Raw genomic sequence first — 20,316 nt, 5'->3', positions numbered from 1 at the left:
AGGTGCCCATCCCAGGATGTGGGGAGAATTAACTATGCTGTGTGGCTATGACTGGCACATATGACATTCTCTGGAATCCTTTCTCTAGGATGTTCAGCACTCTGAGTCAGGGTCTCTGACTTTTCCCCTTCCCAGTCTGCTTCCTCTAGGCCTGATTCTGACTCGGAAGTGTGGATCTGGAGGAAGCTCAAACTGAGTAGTTAACAGTGTGTCTGGAGGGCTAATGTCCTGACAGCAGGGAAGTGGATCTAGACAGTACTGGGTTACAGATTCTTAACAGACTGTGGAGCCAGGCTGCCTGGCTTAGAATCTCAGCTCTACCACTTACCGATACTTTACTTCAGACAAGTCATTCTGTGTTTCTTCACCTCTGAGATGGGGATGATAATACCCCACACACACACTCCGCACACCAGGCACATGAGGCAGGTTTAAACCAACAGTCCTCTCCCTTTTTCCCCTCCCTGGTTGTCTCCTGTCCTCCATAACCCAGCCTCTGTAATTGCCTTAGAATATAATCCAGCACAGATCCTTTTAGAAAAGCAGGTTTATTGGTCGGGCTGCTCACCAGGACACAGCAACATGACAGGCTCCCCAGAGCCCACAGGAAACTGTACCTGCCCACAACTCAGGCCCCTTCAGCCCATCAGCACCAAGGGACCTTGTCCCACAATCCCCATCCTCCCTCAGCTGAAGCATCTCCAACCATTCAGAAGAGAGAAGGGAACCAAGAAAAGGAGGACGGAGAAGCAAAGCTTTGTATTATAAAAAAAAAAAAAAAAAAGTTTGTGTCCCCAGGCTCCCTCCCTCCACCCCTTAAAACAATTAGCTGCAACTCTAAAAAGCAGAGAAGGGAAGATAAAGCAGAGGAGGTGAGGGAGGAGAAGGAAGCCTTCAGTCCTCCTCTTTGGACTGTGCTTTAAGGGAAAGGAAGTTGTCTTTGCTTCTGACAAGCCGCCTTTACTGGGGAGGAGCAGGGGGCACTGAAGTGTCCAGCAGAGAACCTGTCAGTGGACTCCTGGACTGGAAGTAGCATCCCTGTCATCCCCGATTCAGGAGAGGAACCCACAAAGGCAAGGAGGTCTTGGCAAGTTTTGCAGCTTTATGATACTAGCGCTAGGGAAGGATCTTAAGAAACTGCCAGGAGTGAGCCAAGGCTGGGTTGGCCCACACACTCTGGGCCATCTCCACTCCAACTCTCAGCTTGGTGGCCTGGCCATTAGCACCTTTGCTCTCTTTCCAGTTGGCCTCCCTCCTAAACTCCCAGATCTCCGCAGTCTGATGCTGCCCCCTTCTGGAACCCTCATTTTCTAGACTTGAGAAATGGGCGGCCACAAGGGGCACCATTCAGATCTCAGTGAAGGGAGAGGGGTGAGACTTTCCTCTTTCTTCCCTTTGGATCATTGCTTTCTCAGTGTCCACCCTTCTTATTCTGAAAATTGTCCTGCTGTCCTCGGAGAACCCCACTAAGAGGGGGTTCTTGTCTTATGTTTCTCACGCTGCTAATGAGGAGACTTCTCCTCTCTTCACTCATTTCCACTTTCTACTATTTCCCATTCTCCTTCCCAAAGCCATAACCATGTGCTGCTGCTGCAAATGCATAAACAAATTTAAGTGCTCCCTACACCACCCCCTCCTTCCCTAGGGCTCTGCTTGGCTACAGCCTTCCTTGTTGGGACCTTTTACAGAGACAACCTGTGCTAGACTCTCATTCCAGGGTCAGGACTCACCCTACCCTCTTCCTCCAACTGCCCCAGGTTCTCCCAAAAGCTGCTTTCAAGTCCTCCCAGTATGGAGCCTCCCAAGTGGGCAAGGGTCCTCTTCAGGATTCACTCTTTCCTTTAATGGTAATTTTGGCTTTGAGGCCTCCAGGAATCAGAAGAGCTCAGTGTGCAGGAATGACAGCAGCTGGGTATGAGTGTGAGGCGGAGGTTGGGGGAAAGGCAGCCTACCCCAAGGGGAGTTGGGCGACTATGGAAATGACAGCAATTTCCCTTAATGTCCCTGACCTGGACGACCAGGACACGGACCACTCTCCTCTCCGTTCCACCCAGACTGCGCCCAAACTGGGGTTATCCATGGAGAAGGCTGCCTCCCCCTCCCGTCTTAACAGCTGTAAGACTTGGAGGGGTGCTCCTTGAGGGGCGGTGTTGTCAATTTAGAAATATCTCAGCCCGTGTGGGGCCAAGAGAGAATGCGAAAGAGAAAGTTCCAGAGGGAAAGGCATGGGGGGGCGGGGCGGGGCGGGCGGGGAGGGGCGGGGCAGGGTGGCGCGGCCTCCCAGGCAGCGCCCCGCGTCCGCTCAGTCGCTGTCGCTCTTGTCCACCAGCACCGCATCCGACTCCTCGGTGATCTCCAGCAGCGTGTGCACGTCGGGGCTGCTCCCGCGCAGCAGGTCGGCCGCCTCGCCGCGCTCCGCGTCGCCCTCGTCGTCGTCGGCGCCCACCTCCACCATCTCGGTGGCCTTCAGCACCTCCACCTGGCCCTCGCGGATCTTCTTGACGTGGAAGGTGAAGGGCGGCACCTTGTAGACCGCCGTCTTGGAGCGCGCGTACACCACGTGGTCGGGCGTGAAGGACTTGCGCAGCTTGTCTCGCGAGGTCTTGAGCTTCTCGCGCCGCTCGGCTGGGACGAGGCGCGTGCCCAGCTTGTTCATGCGCTTCTCGAGCGTGTGGCGCGTCTTCTCGAGGTTCTCCTTGGTCTTGAGGCGGGTCTTCTCCAGGTTTTCGCGGGTGCGCACCTTGGTCTTCTCCATCTTCTCCTTGGAGAAGGCCTTCTTGAAGTCGTCCACGCGCCGCAGGCCGCTGCGCTTGATGCGCTCGGCGCGCGACTCCTCGATGACCTCCTCCACCTCCACCGCCTCGTCGGACGACAGCTCGAGCGCCGCTGCATCCTCCTCCGGCCGCTCGCCCTCTCCCAGCTCATCGCCCTCCTTCTCGGGCAGCGCCTCTGCCTCTTTCAGCGACTTGCCGACGCTCACTTTGGCCGGCAGTTTCACTTCGTCCTAAGGGGAGAGCAGAGCCAAGAGGTGAGGGGCAGGGCGGAGGGCTGGGCGGGGACCTGGGGGACACTGAGCCAACCTGGGGCAGGATGGTGGTGATTCTGAGGAGTGCGTGGCAGCTGTGACATCGGCCCAGCTCCTTCGCCGGTGTATCCCCAGAGCCTTGGCACTGAGCTGGACACTGCCTGGGCGCCCAGTAAATATGTGTTGAATGAATGGTAACTATACAGACAGGGCGAGGCGGGGAACCGAGCTTCAGGTCGGAGATTGGCCTGTAGTGGCACCGCGCTTGGGCTAAATATCTCTGAAGCCTCCAAACCTGTTCCACGCCTGCTACATCCATGCATCTCATTTTAAACGACTCCTTGCCCCTCGCGTCCCAGGGAACACAACTTAACTTTGGAAATGGGCAGAGCGCCCTCTGGTGCACTAAGCCGCATATTGCAATAGCCAGGCCAAAATGGAAAGGGATTTGGGGAGCGGTTGAGGGGTGGGAGTAGGGGAGTGAGCTCACAGCCAGTGTCAGGGGAACCCCTGGTAGGGTAGCGTGAAGGCAAGATTAGGGGAGTGAGTTTCCCAGACTTCAGGTCATTTCAGAACGAGTCGTAGGGAAGGGGAGCTGTGCTGGGGTCCATGCTCCCCACCCTTGACCTCCTTATACTGATTTGCTGCAGTAGAGGTCATTCCCCACCCCCCAACACATGTAGAAATTGAGAGAGGAAAGAGGAAGAAGCTGGCTGGCAGCTAAGAGCATGTTTTCTCTCCAACATGGACATTTATTCTGGTTCTGACTTCCTAGGCTTGGAATGGAAGGGATGGATTAATTTTTCCATTGTTGGTTTGTTTTTTTTGTTTTGTTTTGTTTTGTTGTTGTTGTTCTTGTTGTTGTTTTACCCCCTGGACGGGAGCTCAAGAGCCAGGAATGGGGTCATGGTCCCAGATTCCCTGAGATCTAGAGCCATTTATTTCCCTCTGCCCCTGGGAATACCTAGCACCAGCCTTGTTTTCCATTCTGGGAAGATTTTCCAAGATCCTGAGTCTGAGCCAACATTTCAGAATCTCAGGATTACCCCCCACCCCAAGAAGGTAGGGGAGGCTGAGCACAGAAAGGGAAAGGGGGCACATCCAAGAACATAAACATAAACCCAGATCTCTTTGGCCCAGACTGTCTTTAGGGACTTCACATGAAGGAATGAGAGACTGTAGTTTTTTGAAGGGTTTTCTGAAGATTGTTTCCCAGAATTGTAAAAAAAATAAATAAAAATAAAATCCCATCTGAGAAAAATGAGGCAACATGAATCGATCCCTCATAAACACACAAACACACACACACACACACACACACACACACACACACACCCCACTTGGTATCTCAGCACCACCTGCTACAGAAATTCCCCCCCAGCCCCCAACCTCTTTCCTCTTCCCTCCCATCTACATCCCCCCAGTTTCCTGGTTTACACTGAAAACTAGGAACACCCTCTCCCAACTTCCTTCCCTCCCTCTCAATAGCATTAGCAAGGACAAAGACAGAATGCTGGTTCCACCCCTTCTCCCAAATTGGGCACCAGCACTGCTGGGGATCAAGCTACCTCAAGCTCTCATTACTCAACTACACCTCCCAGCAGGCAAGGTGATCTGGGCTCAGGGCATGCTGGGACTTGTAGTCTCCACCTGCCATAGCTGGCTTAGTACTATCATTCTGTCCATCCCTCTGCCTCTTATCAAGCATAGAGGCACTGAAGGGGTATTTTCCTTGTTCTAGGTGTAAGAGAGTTCCAACCTCTCCTTATTTATTCATGAGAGATACAGAGAGGCAGAGACACAGGGAGAGGGAGAAGCAGGCTCCTGCAGGGAGCCTGATAGGGGACTCCATCCTGGGTCTCCAGGATCACACCCTGGGCAGACGCTAAACCGCTGAGCCACCCAGTCATCTAACCTCTTTTAACATTCCTTCTGATTTCCCTTTTTTTTTTTTTTTAAGATTTTTTTTAAATTTTTTTTTTCATTTATTTATGATAGTCACACACACACACACAGAGAGAGAGAGAGAGAGAGAGGCAGGGGCACAGGCAGAGGGAGAATCAGGCTCCATGCACCGGGAGCCCGACATGGGACTCGATCCCAGGACTCCAGGATCACGCCCTGGGCCAAAGGCAGGCGCCAAACTGCTGAGCCACCCAGGGATCCCCTCCTTCTGATTTCCAGTTGTACTCTTTGCGTTTCCTTTTAACAGTCACTTCTCTCTGCCTGCTACTCTAGTCCTCTCTCCTACACACCATTTTATTACTCTCCATGATCTAACTCTCTACTACCTCTTCATCCCTCTTCACCCATAATTTGCCTGCACCTCCAGTATCAAAAAAATTCCAGTTCTAATCTCTCCTTCACAGCCTGATTTTTTTTTATTTTTTTTATTTTTTATTTTTTGTGCCTGATATTTTAAAAATTTTATTTATCTATTCATGAGAGACAGAAAGAGAGAGAGACAGAGACACAAGCAGAGGGAGAAGCAGGCTCCACACAAGGACCCTGATGCGGTACTTGATCCCAGGATTCTGGGATCATGCCCTGAGCTGAAGACAGATGCTCAGCCACCCAGACGTCGCAGCAACTTCTCTGATTAAAACCCCACACATGCTCCACCAAAGGGTAGTGGAAAACCCCTCCTTTCGCTAAACTCAGACAATGTGGATGAGCTAGGGAAAGGATTAGGGTGATGGGCAGGGAATAGTCAGGAAACAGTCCCAGCTGCTGGAAAACAAATTGACATTGTCTCCCTGCCCCACCCCCAGCATCCCTGATACCACATCCCACCCCCATCCTTGCCCTACCCCACCCCCTAAAGGCTGAGCTGATTGGTTTTCCTGGCCCCTGGCTTCCTAGATTAAAGGTGTTTGCCAAAAAATAAAAATAAAAATAAAAATAAAGGTGTTTGCCAGCTGAGCTTGAAAGCGAACAGGGCTAGGGACGGAGTTGCAGACCTCTTATAGCCAATCCCATCTTCCTAGTTCCTGATGAAAGTTCTCAAATACAACATCAGGGAGCAATCCCAGTGAAGGGAGGTTTATTATTTTTTTTTAAGATTTTATTTATTTATTCATGGGGGGGGGCAGGCAGAGACATAGGCCGAGGGAGAAGCAGGCTCCCTGCAGGGAGCCCCATGTGGGACTTGATCCCAGGGCCCCAGGATCACGCCCTGAGCCAAAGGCAGACTCTCAACCACTGAGCCACCCAGGGGCCCCTGAAGGGAGGTTTATTCCTGGATTTGAAGGGGTCTCTCCCACTCCAGAAAGGTATATGGAAATATAATAACCCCATTCATTGTAGGTTTCCCCCAGAGTGATGGCTTAACACCAGAGGAGCTGCCTTGGTGGAAGGTCAGGGGATGGGGGAAGAAATAACTTGACCTAAGTCCCTGGATAGTGTCCCGTGGACTGGCTCTGCAGAGGGTATACCACTATGACTAGCTTTTCCCCTCCATTAATGGATTTTTTCTTTTCTCCCCGTTTCCAAGCCAGGTTTCCCCTATGACTCACAGGCTCGGAGTGCTGTCTTGACCCCATCTGCCTGTTGCTACAACAACCACCAACACAATTCCAAAGCGCCTCCCTCCACCCTGGGTGCAATGGCCAGGCACCCTTGTCCCACCCCTACTGCCCTGGCAGAGCTCCTGCACCAAAGGAGGGGCTTCCGGGAGTGGCAAGGAGGGAGGGCTCTGCTTGTTCTGTTTTCACGTTTTTATTAAACAAAACCACCACTCCCAACAGGCTTGGTTTCCAGAGTTACCTTTAATGACCAGGTCTGAGCAAAAGCATGCACAGTTTCCCCTGCCCCCCACCAAGCACACACAGCTCTCCGACCCAGGAAGGCACCAGTCCAAGATGAGTCTCAGGAGCCCCAGGGAGGCTTCCCGCCCCTTCCACTCCACTGCCCAACCCTGCATATACACTGACGATCCTCTGGCTTAGGAAGATTTTAATATGATTATAATGTAATGGAGCACCTACTATGTGCCTAGTCCTTGGCCAGGCACTTCACGTTTGTCAGGGAGAAGGGACAATGTCATATAACTATAAGTAGCCTTTCTTTCCTTTCCTTTTTTTTTTTTTTTTTTTTAATCTTTTTGGTTTTTTTTTTAAGATTAAAAAAAAAGAGAGAGAGCATGAGTTAGGGGAGAGGCAGAGGGAGAGGCAGACTCCCTGCCAAGCAGGGAGCCTGGGGCTCCATCCCAGGATCCTGGAATCATGACTTGAGCTGAAGGTAGATGCTTAACCGAATGAGCCACCCCGGTGCCCTAATCTTTTTTTTCTTTTTAAAGAAAGTTCTATACCCAATGTGGGGCTCAAACTCATGACCCCAAGATCAAGAGTCACATCCTCTACAGACTGAGCCAGCCGGGTGCCCCGGGAGCCTCTCTTGCCTTAGAGCTCTGTCCCCAACTACTGCCTGGAAATAACCAGAGAAGTCTTTGGAGAGGGCGTTCAGAGACCCCGGATCTGCTCAGAAAGTAAGTGAGAAGAGGGTGCAAGACTTAGGGAGAGGTAGAAAAGAGGGAAAGTTGTAAAAACTCAGGATTGTTACTTTAGATTCCCAAGACAAGGGGTGAGAGACACCAAAGGCAGAGGGTCCTTTCTGCTGGAGCAGGATTCTCCATAGGGGTAATGTTGCCCCCAAGAGGGTGGAATATGATTTTTGAGGAGAGGAAATTTTAGATATTGCAATAGCTTGTAGTGTTCAAAGAGTTCCAGTACATACACAGATATATAGTTATCTATAGAATTAAATTTTCATGGAGGAGCGGACAGTTAGGGAAAAAAATGTCTAAAACTCCTTAGACGGATGATTTTGGAAAAAAAGAAAAAAAAAAAGTTGAGGAAACCCTTTTGTGCTATAGGGAAGCCAGAGGATCCAAGCCAGACCCAGCTAAAATGTCCCCCCTTCTGGCCTCTCTGAGTTGGCAGCTTTTGGGTGCCCCGCCCAAGGCAGGATCTGGCAAACATAAGGGATCCCTTTGCAAAACATTTTCTAAAAAAAAAAAAAAAAAAAGGAAAAAATAAGTGTAAATGTTTTCCTCAGCCACAGAGAGGGGGTGGACAGGACACAGAACAGACCCCAGGCAGGCCTGGGCCTTATGAGGGCCCTCTCCAAAGAAGCTTTGAGCCAAACTGGCCTGTCCCTGAGGAGTCAGAAGGGGAACAGGAAGGAGAATCAGATGCCATGGCACAGTTTCATGCAATTTCATGCAGGGCAGCACTGGGTGAAGCTCCAGTATGGTGTTTGCTGTGTCTACTATTAAGACAGAAACTGAGAGGTAAGGGAGGGCCCCATCCCTTTACCTCCCACCCCATTGCACACACCACATTCCCCTGAACTCTGCATAATGCGAGAGTGTTTTCACAATACCCACCACCCACCGGAGGCTTTGTAGAGGCCTGCCATCCCGACACTGACCACCACTAAGGAGTGAGCTGATGGTGGACTGGAGTAACACCCCATATCCCCAACCGCATGTCACCAGGAGACCCTAAGTGCCCCCACCAGCCATCGGCTCCTCTGGGGTGGGCAGAGGCACAGGCTCTGGGTAATAGGGCAGTGTCCTAGGCGGCTGGTCAAAGAGTGGGAGCTCAGGCACTGTCTCAGGCTTCAGGTCAAAGGGCTCAGTCTCAGGCAGAAGGTCAAATGGCACGATCTTGGGTGTGGCCAGGTCAGAGGGTGCTTTCAGCTTCTTCTTGGGCTAAGATGAGGAAAAGGGGTTTAAATGGGGCTTGAGATGGGGGCGGATGGAGTTGAGAGAAAGAGGATTTTAGTGGGCATGCAGAATTGAAGTTGGTAAGTAGGGGGAAGGGAATATGGCAGGTATTAGACTAGAAAGGAACCATATTTTAAATGCTTCATCAAGAAGGCCCTGGGGTTGAAAGTGGGACAAACCCAAGCCCATGTTTAATAAAAAATTTATTTTTTTTAAAGATTTTATTTATTTATTCATAGACACACAGAGAGAGAGACAGAGGGAGAAGCAGGCTCCATGCAGGGAACCTGATGTGGGACTCGATCCCGGGATTCCAGGATCACACCCCGGGCTGCAGGTGGCACCAAACCACTGTGCCACCGGGGCTGCCCTTAATAAACAATTTAAACAGAGCCCCACTCTTCCTCTAGAATCTTCCCCACTCCCATCCTTAGCTTCCTGCTTTCTATCCCTACCTAGGTGTGGTTGTGGGATAATGCTATTGAGGGCTAGAGTGAAGGAGTAAGAGGCTGCTGGGATGGAGAAGGAGCTCTCTAAGAGGTCAGTTATTGACTCTAGCTGGGGAGGCTTTCATGAATGAAAAAGAAGGCAAGTAGACGAACAACTCCACTTTCTTCAGAGTCCTATGCTGCTGATCCCATTTCTTGTTAGTTCCCTGGGGCAGGGTGGGCACTGGATGCTGCCCTGGATAAGAAGAGGAAGAGGCATAGAAGAGTGACATCCTGGCTGTTTCCCTTTGGCCATGTCCCCACCTCTTGCCTCCCTTGCCACCCCTCCCCCTCCCCATGCCTGGGATAAAGGACTCCAAGATGCAGAGAGAAATCAGGAACAAAAACCAAGCTTTTTTTTATGACAGGTGGGCCTGCATCCTGGAAGACCTAGTGGTAGTTCCCATTTTCCCTCTTAAGGGGCTGAGCTGCCACTTTTGCTTTGGTCCATCATGAGAAGTCAGGGAGAGGGACGGTTAAGGGCACTACCAGACTCCAGTGACACAGTGTTGGGGAAAGGCCAACATAGCAGGTGCCAACCTGCCCTGTGGAGTACAAGCAGCAGGAGGAAGTGGCAGGGATGTCAAGGAGAAAGCCAACTGGTCCTCTCATAGCCAGATGCAGAGTCCATGCCAGGGGGTACCCATACTGGCCAGGGAGCTCCATGCCTTACCTTCTATACTGCTCCTCTCCCACTGTCATTGGCGAGTGTCATTGGTCATTGGCTCTGCTTCAGCACTAGGAGGCTGAGTAGCTAATGGCCACCAATCTTAGCCACTCTTAGCAGTGTTGATTGCAGCTGTACATGTACACACATACACATAGCAGCCTGAGTGCAGGGACCCTGCAGCTGTCTCCCTTGGAGGATGAAGGAGACAGAACTAACCCTCTGTTAGAATAACCTCCACTCTGATTTATAATATATTTTTTAAGGATTTTATTTATTTATTCATCAGAGACAGAGGCAGAGACACAGGCAGAGGGAGAAGCAGGCTCCATGCAGGGAGCCCAACATGGGACTCCATCCCCGGTCTCCAGGATCACGCCCTGGGCCGAAGGCAGACGCTAAACTGCTGAGCCCCCCGGACTGCCCATCCACCCTGATTTCTGCTGCAGAGCCCAGGAATGGAAGGAGGAAGGAGGAAGTGGGCAGAGAATATAGCAGAAGAAGGGGTACCACCTGGATTCTGGCCCCACCTTTGACCCCCACTAACTTCAGTGACTAGACAGGTTAACTTCCCCTCCCTGGACCTTTACTTCCCCAGCTACAGAATGAAGAAGCTGAAGTTGATTATCTATGAAGCATCTTCCAGCTCAAAAAATCTGTAATGGCAGAATAATGAAATATTCACAAAGGTATGCTTCAATAAAATGGAACAAACGACTACTCATCACTGAGGCTGGTTACCTAGCAACAATGTCCTCTCACTTCCATCAGTTGCTTACTCTGTGCCATTGCATCCCTTTTTTATTTTGACTTTTACAATAGTCAGACTTTATATATATATATAAAAAAAAAATCAGGGGCAGCCCAGGTGGCTCAGTGGTTTAGCGCCGCCTTCAGCCTAGGGTGTGATCCTTGAGACCTGGGATCAAGTCCCACGTCGGGCTCCCTGCATGGAGCCTGCTTCTCCCTCTGCCTGTGTCTCTGCCTCTCTCTCCCTCTGTGTCTCTCATGAATAAATAAATAAAATATTTTTTTTTAAAAATCAGACAGGGATCCCTGGGTGGCACAGCGGTTTGGCGCCTGCCTTTGGCCCAGGGCGTGATCCTGGTAGACCCGGGATCGAATCCCACGTCGGGCTCCCGGTGCGTGGAGCCTGCTTCTCCCTCTGCCTGTGTCTCTGCACCTCTCTCTCTCTGTGACTATCATAAATAAATAAAAATTAAAAAAAAATCAGACGGAGGAGTACTATTTCCTTTGGTCTTAGGATTACCCCTAAAAATACCCTCCCTGCTTTGGATCCAGTGACCAGAAAAACTTCAGCTTTTTGGAGGAAGCACTCTTTCCATGGCCACTAGTCTTAGCGGGTGAGAGAGACAAGAGCCCCACATTGGGGTATTTGGGGACAAAAGTTTGGAGTTCTTCTTAACAAAAGAGCCCTGATTTGCCTTAAATCCAGGAAAGAGCTATATGGGTTAGGTTAGGATTTGGGGAGGAAAAGCCAGCATGCCCTCATTCCAGCCTGTTGCCCTCACTTTTAAAGCCTCCAAGCTCTTAATCCCTTAAATGCTTCCTGGTCCTATCCTCAGGCACTTGGAACAGGTCTGATGGGTCCCCTCAAAACTGCTCCAAAAAATGTTTATTTCCGTTTTATCCCCTTTTTCTGCATTCTAAAAGTACACTAATAATTTCTAAATCTGGATGGAATGCCAAACTGCTAGTTTTTGTTAGGGAGATACGGAAATGCCAGACAACAGTAATTACTCAGAAGTGGGCTCAAGGTGAGGGCTCTGATATCCTGGGGTAGGAGGTACTGAATTTCATGGGGGGGTAGGGTAGGGGACCAAACGCAACCTTAACCTATGAAATCATTATGTCTAGCAGTTCCTTGAATATGAGGTGAGGCCACAGAAGGGATTCTCTCCTTTATCCTCCCCCACCAATGACCTGATCCCACAGCTGGGGCATTCCTGGCCTTTTGTTCTCCCCTTACTCCACCCCCACTGCCACATCATCACCTCCCACATCTGCAGTGGGGAATACAGTATCCTCTCCCCTGTTCCCATTCTAGAGAACTCACACTCTCCCAGGAGGCCTTTCTCCAAATCTCTCTCTCTCTCTCTGCCTGGCCACCCAAGCATCCTACTTCTCAGCCTGACATAAATGCTGCCGCCCCCAATCTTCCCTATTAGGTCTGCCAAGGCACAGAGCTATTTTTACCTCATTCTCTTCCCAGGCCTGTAGACCTCAGAGAGGAGCAGCCTTTGCTTTTCCTTTAGCAGCTGATTACCCCCACGCCCTTGTCCCCTACCTGGACATCTGTTCTGCAGCTCAGGGAAGCGGTACTTCCCTAAGCCCCATCCTTGTTCCTGGAATCTTTTCCTTACCTCTGAGCTCCTCTCCAGGTTGGAACCATATTACTTCTTGGTTATTTGCCCTGTGGTTTAGGGGCTCAGGGTCCCCAGTTTGAGCCATTCTTTCTAACCTTCTGCCTCCCACTGGCCCTGGTTGAGTGCAGACGCTGTCAAAGCCACCCTGTGATTCAACCTCCTACCCTACTCCCACAGACACACGATATACAGATCTCTACTGGTTGCTGAGAGGGAGTAACAGATGCCCCTGGCCTCTGTACATGAGTTTTTCTTCCTCAATACCCGTCCTTCTCTCAGCATCTCCACCTTTGACATAGGTTTGCCTCAAGGCAGAGAACTTTCCCATGTCTACAGTTTGGGATACTTAGTTTTTCTTTTAAGATTTTATTTATTTATTTATTCACGAGAAACAGAGAGGCAGAGACACAGGTAGAGGGAGAAGCCGGCTCCATGCAGGGAGCCCGACGTGGGACTCGATTCCAGGTCTCCAGGATCAGGCCCTGGGCCACAGGCAGCACTAGACTGCTGAGCCACCTGGGCTGCCCTCGTCTGGGATATTTAGAGTGGGGACGGCAATGTATCCAAGCCCTTCAGGGCAACCCTATAATACACCAGGCTGTGGAGAAAATAGCTGGCTGGCTGTCCCAGACCCCAGCATGGTGGTCTGCCCTCAGTGACACCCCCCCACACACACACACCAGTGCTAATCATCTCTTTTTAAAATCTCTCTTGGGCAGCCCAGTGGCTCAGCGGCTCAGCGGCACCTTCAGCCCAGGGTGTGATCCAGGAGACCTGGGATCGAGTCCCACGTCAGGCTCCCTGCATGGAGCCTGCTTCTCCCTCTCTGCCTGTGTCTCTGCCTCTCTGTGTGTCTCTCATGAATAAATAAATAAAATCTTAAAAAAAAAAAAAAAACAAACGAAAAAACTCTCTCACACACACTTCTCCAAGCAGTTAGATTAAGGGGAAACAACTCTAGACATTTTCTACCAGAGTAATGTGGGTGGGTGGGTAGGTGAGCTCCTTGAGCCACTTGGGTGGAGTCCCTGGGCATTGGAGGGAGGGGGAGAACACCACTTCTGTCTCTCCCATCACGATCTTCTCAGATGGGTACAAGTTTACCCATCCCTTTCTGTCTACTATTCCGAAACACTTGTCCTAATCTGCATCTCTCTGAGCTCCTCCTATGGAGACCCAGCCAAGGACCTCAACGTATGGCAGATCGTTACCCAGAACCCAGTTTGACCAGGCCCTGGTGCGGTCAGGAAAACCACAGCTCCCTATAGGTTTTCTCATGTAGAGGGTGTGGGAAATCTAGCCTTCCTTTTCTTTCCACTCTCTTCTGTAGGGAGAGGAAGGGGCAGAGGGAGCATAGACTAACTACTTCACTACCGTGATCTCACCTCCTTTGGGTCGGAACCTCAGCCTGGCCTGTGGGAAGCCCAGAGAAGCAGAAGCTGGGCACATATACCTACCTGATTAAAGATCACCAGGCCCTCAGCTCAGAACCACTTCTAATGGGATTGGAGAAGGGGGGGGGGGGTGGAGAGGGCCAGCGACACTGCGATTTCCATGTTTATTTGGGTTTATGATACAAAAATGGCATTTTTACCCAAGCGGGCAGAACGGGGAGAGGTGCAAAGGAAGCAACAAGCGACCTGGGCGGAGCCTGGGGCGCGCCAGCCTCCTCCCGCCTGTCCGCCTGCTGCTCTGCGGTCCCGCAGGCCAGCAGGGTGATTCTCGGCGCCTAGATCCCCGGACTTGCCGGGGTTGCCCACTCTGCTCCACCAGCCCCTCTTGCACTCCTCATGTCGTTCCCCACTCCCTCCTCACCACCCCCGCCCCTACTTTCATCTTGCAGAAAGAGTTCGGGACCGCTGCGCTGCCGGCGTCCCCAAGATCCTGAAAGTGCCCATAGGCCAGGGGCAGATCGCAGCGAGGGGACGCGGGGGCAGCCGAGGCCCTTGCGGGTCCGGGGGCGTGGGCTGGCGGTCGCGTCCCTCGCCTGGCGCAGCCCCCGCGGGTGCGTGCCTGAGCCCTGAATCACCCGCTATATCGGGCGGGCAGCGCTGGAGGCCCCAAACCTCGGCCGCGCCGCCAGTGTCCGCTTACAGCGGGCCCACCGGCCGCCAGGGACCCTGGTTTTCCCCCAAACCCCTGGCAAGTAAGAAGACTTCACAGAGCCGAGTTGGGAAAGGTCTGCGAGGGGGAGCGTCCCCGAGTCCTGCCTCCTAACTCTTGCGAGTTTGTCATCAGGTGGAGGGGGCTCAGTGAGAAGGCGTGGGGTGCGCAGCGCGCCCCTCTGCGCGCTCCAGGAATCCGCCGCCCACTCCGCCCCACCCCACCCCACCCCACTCCACCCCACCCCACCCCAGCTGCGCGCGCCGGAAGGAGGGTGGGTCCCCCGCGCCTCGCCAGGCTGGCGGGAGCGCCGCACAGCGGGCAGGTCCCCCTACCCCAAGCCCCGGAGACCGCGGGCCGGGCGCGGTCCGCCCCTCCAGCTCACCTGGTAGATCATGACTTTAAAGTTGCGGCGCCGCAGCAGCTCGGCCTCATTGACCTCCAACTTCTTGATCTGGCCGGCCTGGCGCTCCAGGCTGCCGCGCACAGTCTTCACGTTGACGCTGACCTTGCGCACCTTCTCCAGCAACTTGCTCACGGTGTTGCTCGTGGTGGCGTGTGCCTTGCCCAGCTTGCTTAGCTCGCCCTGGATGCTCTGCACGGCACCTTCCATCTCCGCCTGCCGTTCCTCCAGCTGGGCTTGAGTCAGCTGGATCTGGTCGACGGCGCCGATGATTTTGTCCAGAAGGCTCAGCACCAGCACGCCGTTCACCTGGTCCGACTTGATCAGCTCCTCAGAGCCGGCCCCTGACGGCTCCTCCGCCGCTGGCTCCCCCATGGGGGAGGACCCCGGGTCCCCGACTTCGGGGTACCCGGGAAGTGGCTGCTCGATGATATGGAGCTGGGTGTCCTCCATGGCTAGCCGGAGCCGTGCGGGGCCGGCCGGGTGGAGCTGGAGCCCAGGAGAGGAGGAAGAACCGGAGGGGGGGAAGCGAGAAAGAGCGGAGAGCCGAGGAAACTCGAGCCACGTCCGTGCGCACCGGGACGGTGGCCAGAACTGTGGGGCGGGGAATCGGTGAGCTCCCTGGCTCCCGGGCCAAACCCCGGAATCTCATTGCCTATTGGCTGGCTCCACCCCAGAAAGGGAGGGACCGGGGCAGAAGGGGAGACCGATGATGAGGAAGGGGGGCAACTGAGGGGGACCCAAGAGCCGAGCGCCCCACCCTTTCCAGGATGGTTGGAATAGTTGGAGCAGGAGACTAGGGCCTCGGCTGCCAGTGGAGGCCGCGCAGCGGGACTGGGGCGGAGGAATGTGAGCCGGGAAAGGGAAACAGGTCCTAGAGTAGGGCTTTTTCCCTCCCGCTTTTTTTTTTTTTTTTTTTGCTCACCCACAAACCCGCCTAAGCCTTTAAAGTTCTAGAGCGGGGTGTCAGGTAGAACATGAGATCCTAAAATCATATGCAAAACACTGCATTTGCCGGTATTTGAGAGGGGAAAAAATCCATGGCTTACACAGTCTTTTTCGAAGGGACGTCTACCTTCCCCACAGCCAAGTTAATAACCACTGTTCCAGAAAGCTTGAAGGGTTCTGGGGTACCCAGCTGCCTGAGGCAGTAGAATATGTGATTCTTGATCTTGGGGTTGTGAGTTCAAGCCCCAGCTTAGGTGCAGAAATTCTTTAAAAGTAAAATCCTTTTTAAAAGATTTTTATTTATTTATTTGAGAAAGAGAGGGAGAGGGAGAGAGATCATAAGAGGGGTGGAGAGGCTGAGGGAAAGAGAGAGCAGACTCTCACAGAGCAGGGAGACTGTTCTGGGCTGGGTCTCCATGCCAGTCTCCATGTGGGGCTGATCCCAAGACCCAGCCAGGAATCATTACCTGAGCCAAAGGCAGATGCTTAACCAACTGAGCTACCCAGGCACCCCTTAAAAATAAAATATTTTGGGATCCCTGGGTGGCTCAGCAGTTTAGCACCTGCCTTCCGCCCAGGGTGCGATCCTGGAGTCCCGGGATTGAGTCCCATGTCAGGCTCCCTGCATGGAGCCTGCTTCTCCCTCTGCCTGTGTCTCTGCCTCTCTTTCATGAATAAATAAATAAAATCTTAAAAAAAAAAAAAAAAAGAAGCTCTATAATTAAAAAAAATAAAAAAATAATAAATAATAAAATATTGTTTAAACTGCTTGAGGGGTTGTTTGGGGAAGGGAGAAATTAGATTTAGGATCAGAGTGGTAGTGAGGGGCTGCAAAGCTCCTGTAGATTCCTTTTAGAATTATACTAAGAGTAGGATTAAGTTGGACAATAAAATAGAAAGTAAAACCCGTTACAACAACTTCTCACCTCTCTCTAAAAATTACCTTTCCAGGGCAGCCTGGGTGGCTCAGCGGTTTAGTGCCTGCCTTCAGCCCAGGTCGTGATCCTGGAGACCCGGGATCGAGTCCCACATTGGGCAACCTGCACAAAGCCTGCTTCTCCCTCTGCCTGTGTCTCTGCCTCTGTGTGTGTGTGTCTCTCTGGGTGTGTCTCAGAGATAAATGAATAAAATCTTTTTTTTTTTTTTTTAAAGATTTTATTTATTTATTCATGATAGTCACAGAGAGAGAGAGAGAGGCAGAGACACAGGCAGAGGGAGAAGCAGGCTCCATGCACCGGGAGCCCGATGTGGGATTCGATCCCGGGTCTCCAGGATCGCGCCCTGGGCCAAAGGCAGGCGCCAAACCGCTGCGCCACCCAGGGATCCCATAAATGAATAAAATCTTTAAAAAAATTACCTTTCCTTGTTTCCCTTGCCAGAGAGGCCTAGGTCACACTAACTTCACAGAGCAGGACTTAGGAGTGCATCTATCTCTGTGATCCCAGAGATTGGCCCTTGGCAATGAGAGAGGTCATCAAATCCCACCTCCTCACTTGACAGACAGGGACAAGAGGCCCTAGAGAGGGCAAGTGACTTGTCAGAAGTACCCACAGGTTAGCCTTGGCTTGGTGCTCAAATCAAGACCCTATATACCTCTCTTGCTCTTTCTACCTTAACTCTGAGACAGGGATAGGCAGACATGGCCACCCATCCATGCTGGTTTTGAGTATTCCAGCCTGAGGATTAACTACAGACATATTTTCAACTGTGATGAATATCAAGGACCAGAATGAAGGAGGACCCTTGACTCCAAAGTCTAGAGAAAAAGAGGCTGCCTATGCTTCCCCATTTTGCTCTCCAGCACAACACTGGAGTTATGAGTTCCCTGGAGTGGCACCAGCCCTCTTTCCCCCAGAAAAGCTGCAAACCTTTACCCTGGTTTTGGAAACCAAGCTTGGGTTTCCCCAGCTGGATAGATGATGGTCGTGGCAAAAGGTCATTTCTAGTCTGGCATGCATTATCATTAGGAAAAATGAAAAACTGCTCAGTGGAGGACCCAGGCCCCAACAATCCATTCAGAGAACCAAGCGAGAATGGAGCTAAAGAGCTCAGTATCTGGGGCAGTCTGGGATAACCCCAATGAGTAGCATATATATATATGTTAGAACTGACAGATTACCAATTTATTTTAGAATTTAAGAGAAAATATAGCAGTTTAAGTTACTTCTGTTGAGGATTGATAAGACTTCTAAAAAAAAAAGAAGAGTGACAGTAGAGAGCCTTACTAGCTCTTTTATAAGGTTCTTATTTATTTAAGCAATCTCTACACCTCATGTGGGACTCAAACTCATGACCTTGAGATCAAGAGTTGCATGCTCTTTGAAATGAGCCAGCCTGAAGTAAAAGTAAAAAAAAAAATAAAAAAAAATTTACATTTTAAAATTGGTTATTGTTTTCACAGGTGACACACAAGATACAGATTGTGAACAGGACATAGAGAAGTAGAATGAAAAGAACTTTTCCTTTTACCCTTGTCTGCATGACTAATTTCTTTCCCAAGAGACAAATTTTACTGTTTTCTTGTGGAATCTTTTTTTTTTTAATTTTTATTTATTTATGATAGTCACACAGAGAGAGAGAGAGAGAAAGAGAGAGAGAGAGGCAGAGACACAGGCAGAGGGAGAAGCAGGCTCCATGCACCAGGAGCCCGACGTGGGATTCGATCCCGGGTCTCCAGGATCGCGCCCTGGGCCAAAGGCAGGCGCCAAACCGCTGCGCCACCCAAGGATCCCTCTTGTGGAATCTTCTAAAGAAACACACATACATATATAGATAGATATAGACACAGATACAGATGTAGATATAGATATATATGCTCAGCATTTTGCTTTTTTTCAGTTAATAATATACCATGAAGCTTGTTCCATATCACTGTATGTAGAGCTGACTTGTTTTCCAACATATGGATGTATTATACTTATGTAGCCAGTTCTCTATCAATGGAGATTCAGAAATTACAATTTAAACCTCATTGGGGGTCGGAGAGATACTGAAGAGGAGTTTTAGTGTTTTATTTTTTGTGGTTACATGCTTGCTAGAAGGAATTAAGTCCATGCCATTTTGGCTTTCACATTAGGAAAATATTTCTAGTCTTCAAAAAAGAATGTCAGTATTTGTGGATGAGTCAAAATATATCCAAGGGATAGTCCAGTGAATACATCTCTGACTCATTTGATGCTTCCTTAACAGAATTTTGCACAAAGTGCCCTACCCCTGCATACCTACCTCCACAAAATTGCATCAAGTTTGCATTAATTTTTTTCTCCTGTTCATCTTCTTACTAAATGCCAGCTAAACCCAACAGGGGGCGTGCTGAGCCTTGTTGCATTAGCTTTATCTAGCCTGATAACCAGAAATGGAGCCCAACAAGAGCCTTACCAGAAGGCTTCACTCCATTTCAGTGAAAATCAGTTTCTCTTCATTTGGAATTACATTCAGCATGCCATTGCTTGCATTCACGGTTGATGCTTTGCATTTTCCATTGCTCACTCTATTTGCTGAAAGGCACACTGTTCCATTGTGTACTTTCAGCAGCTGAGGCAGAGTCTGTAAAAGGGATGGAGAGGTGGAAACAAACAACCCTTTGGCCCAGAAAAAGAACACCGGGATACAACTACGTCAGCAGTTGGAATCTCACAGAGCTCTGTCATATTCCTCTATCCATTCATCTGTTCGAAAAGTGTGACTACTTAATGTGAGCCAGCTACTGAACTGGGGACTTCAAGAGGGAGTAATAAAGCCCAGTCCATCCTGTTGAGAAGTCCATAGTGTAGCAAGGGAGACAGATGCATAGATAGTTTCTGGTACAAAGTAGAAGGTACTCTGGCAGCTCAAGGAGTACTGCCATTACTTACTGGAAGAGGGGGGAAAGGTTCACAGGGGGATAGTTTCTGAGTGTAAAGGAGGAGAAAGGGTACACCCTTCCCCCCTCTCCCTGCAGCAATAATTTGAGGTGTGAAAGTGCAGGGCTGGGGAGGGAGATAACCAGGCATTGTTCTTTTTTTTTTTTTTTTAAGAGTTTATTTATTTATTCATGAGAGACACAGAGAGAGGCAGAGACACAGGCAGAAGGAGAAGCAGGCTCCCCATGGGGAGTCCTACAGACGTGGGGACTTGATCCCTGAACCCCAGGACCATGCCCTGGGCCAAAGGCAGGCGCCAAACTGCTGAGGCACCCACGTGTCCCCCATTGTTCATTTCTTTTTTTTTTTTTTTTTATTTATGATAGTCACATAGAGAGAGAGAGAGAGAGGCAGAGACACAGGCAGAGGGAGAAACAGGCTCCATGCACCGGGAGCCCGACGTGGGATTCGATCCAGGATCGCGCCCTGGGCCAAAGGCAGGCGCCAAACCGCTGCGCCACCCAGGGATCCCCCCCATTGTTCATTTCTTATCATAATTCTGCTGTAGGTCCTATGAGTATTTAATAGGAGATCCAGCAAGGTGTGAGGGGCACAGTGTGCAATATGTTCCGTTCAGTTTTGGATCCATCCTGGGAGACATCCTAGGGTGATAGTATGTTTTGTTAACAATAAACAGTTGGGATGAGTGATGTGTCTTCACATCA

At 50.8% G+C, this 20,316-nt stretch overlaps 1 protein-coding gene and 2 long non-coding RNA genes across 3 annotated transcripts; 2 read left to right on the top strand and 1 right to left on the bottom strand.

Annotated features, from left to right (window-relative positions):
• Positions 1–529: 529 nt before the first annotated feature.
• CAVIN1 (caveolae associated protein 1) lies at positions 530–15,254 on the bottom strand. Its single transcript, XM_025439967.3, has 2 exons — positions 14,784–15,254; positions 530–3,004 (listed from the first exon to the last, which is right to left on the bottom strand). Exons 1-2 carry the CDS (start codon positions 15,252–15,254, stop codon positions 2,303–2,305), a joined length of 1,173 nt encoding a protein of 390 aa, XP_025295752.1. The 3' UTR covers positions 530–2,302.
• Positions 2,891–10,938, top strand: LOC125755821 (uncharacterized). Its single transcript, XR_007413189.1, has 2 exons — positions 2,891–3,028; positions 6,523–10,938. It is a non-coding gene; the product is annotated as an uncharacterized LOC125755821 (long non-coding RNA).
• A 28-nt stretch (positions 15,255–15,282) lies between the features above and the next one.
• LOC125755822 (uncharacterized) lies at positions 15,283–16,884 on the top strand. Its single transcript, XR_007413190.1, has 2 exons — positions 15,283–15,413; positions 16,701–16,884. It is a non-coding gene; the product is annotated as an uncharacterized LOC125755822 (long non-coding RNA).
• Positions 16,885–20,316: the final 3,432 nt, after the last annotated feature.

This window comes from Canis lupus, chromosome 9 (genome assembly GCF_003254725.2).
Source record: "Canis lupus dingo isolate Sandy chromosome 9, ASM325472v2, whole genome shotgun sequence".
NCBI lineage: Eukaryota > Metazoa > Chordata > Mammalia > Carnivora > Canidae > Canis > Canis lupus.
Note: the sequence above shows the minus strand (reverse complement) of the source record. Positions and strands in the feature narration are given on the sequence as shown.

Excerpts from the sequence above, each read along its gene's own strand:
- CAVIN1 (XM_025439967.3), bottom strand. The coding sequence starts at position 15,254 with ATGGAGGACACCCAGCTCCATATCATCGAGCAGCCACTTCCCGGGTAC. Across the intron at positions 3,005-14,783 it reads TTAAAGTCATGATCTACCAG|GACGAAGTGAAACTGCCGGC; the intron begins GTGAGCTGGAGG and ends CTCTCCCCTTAG.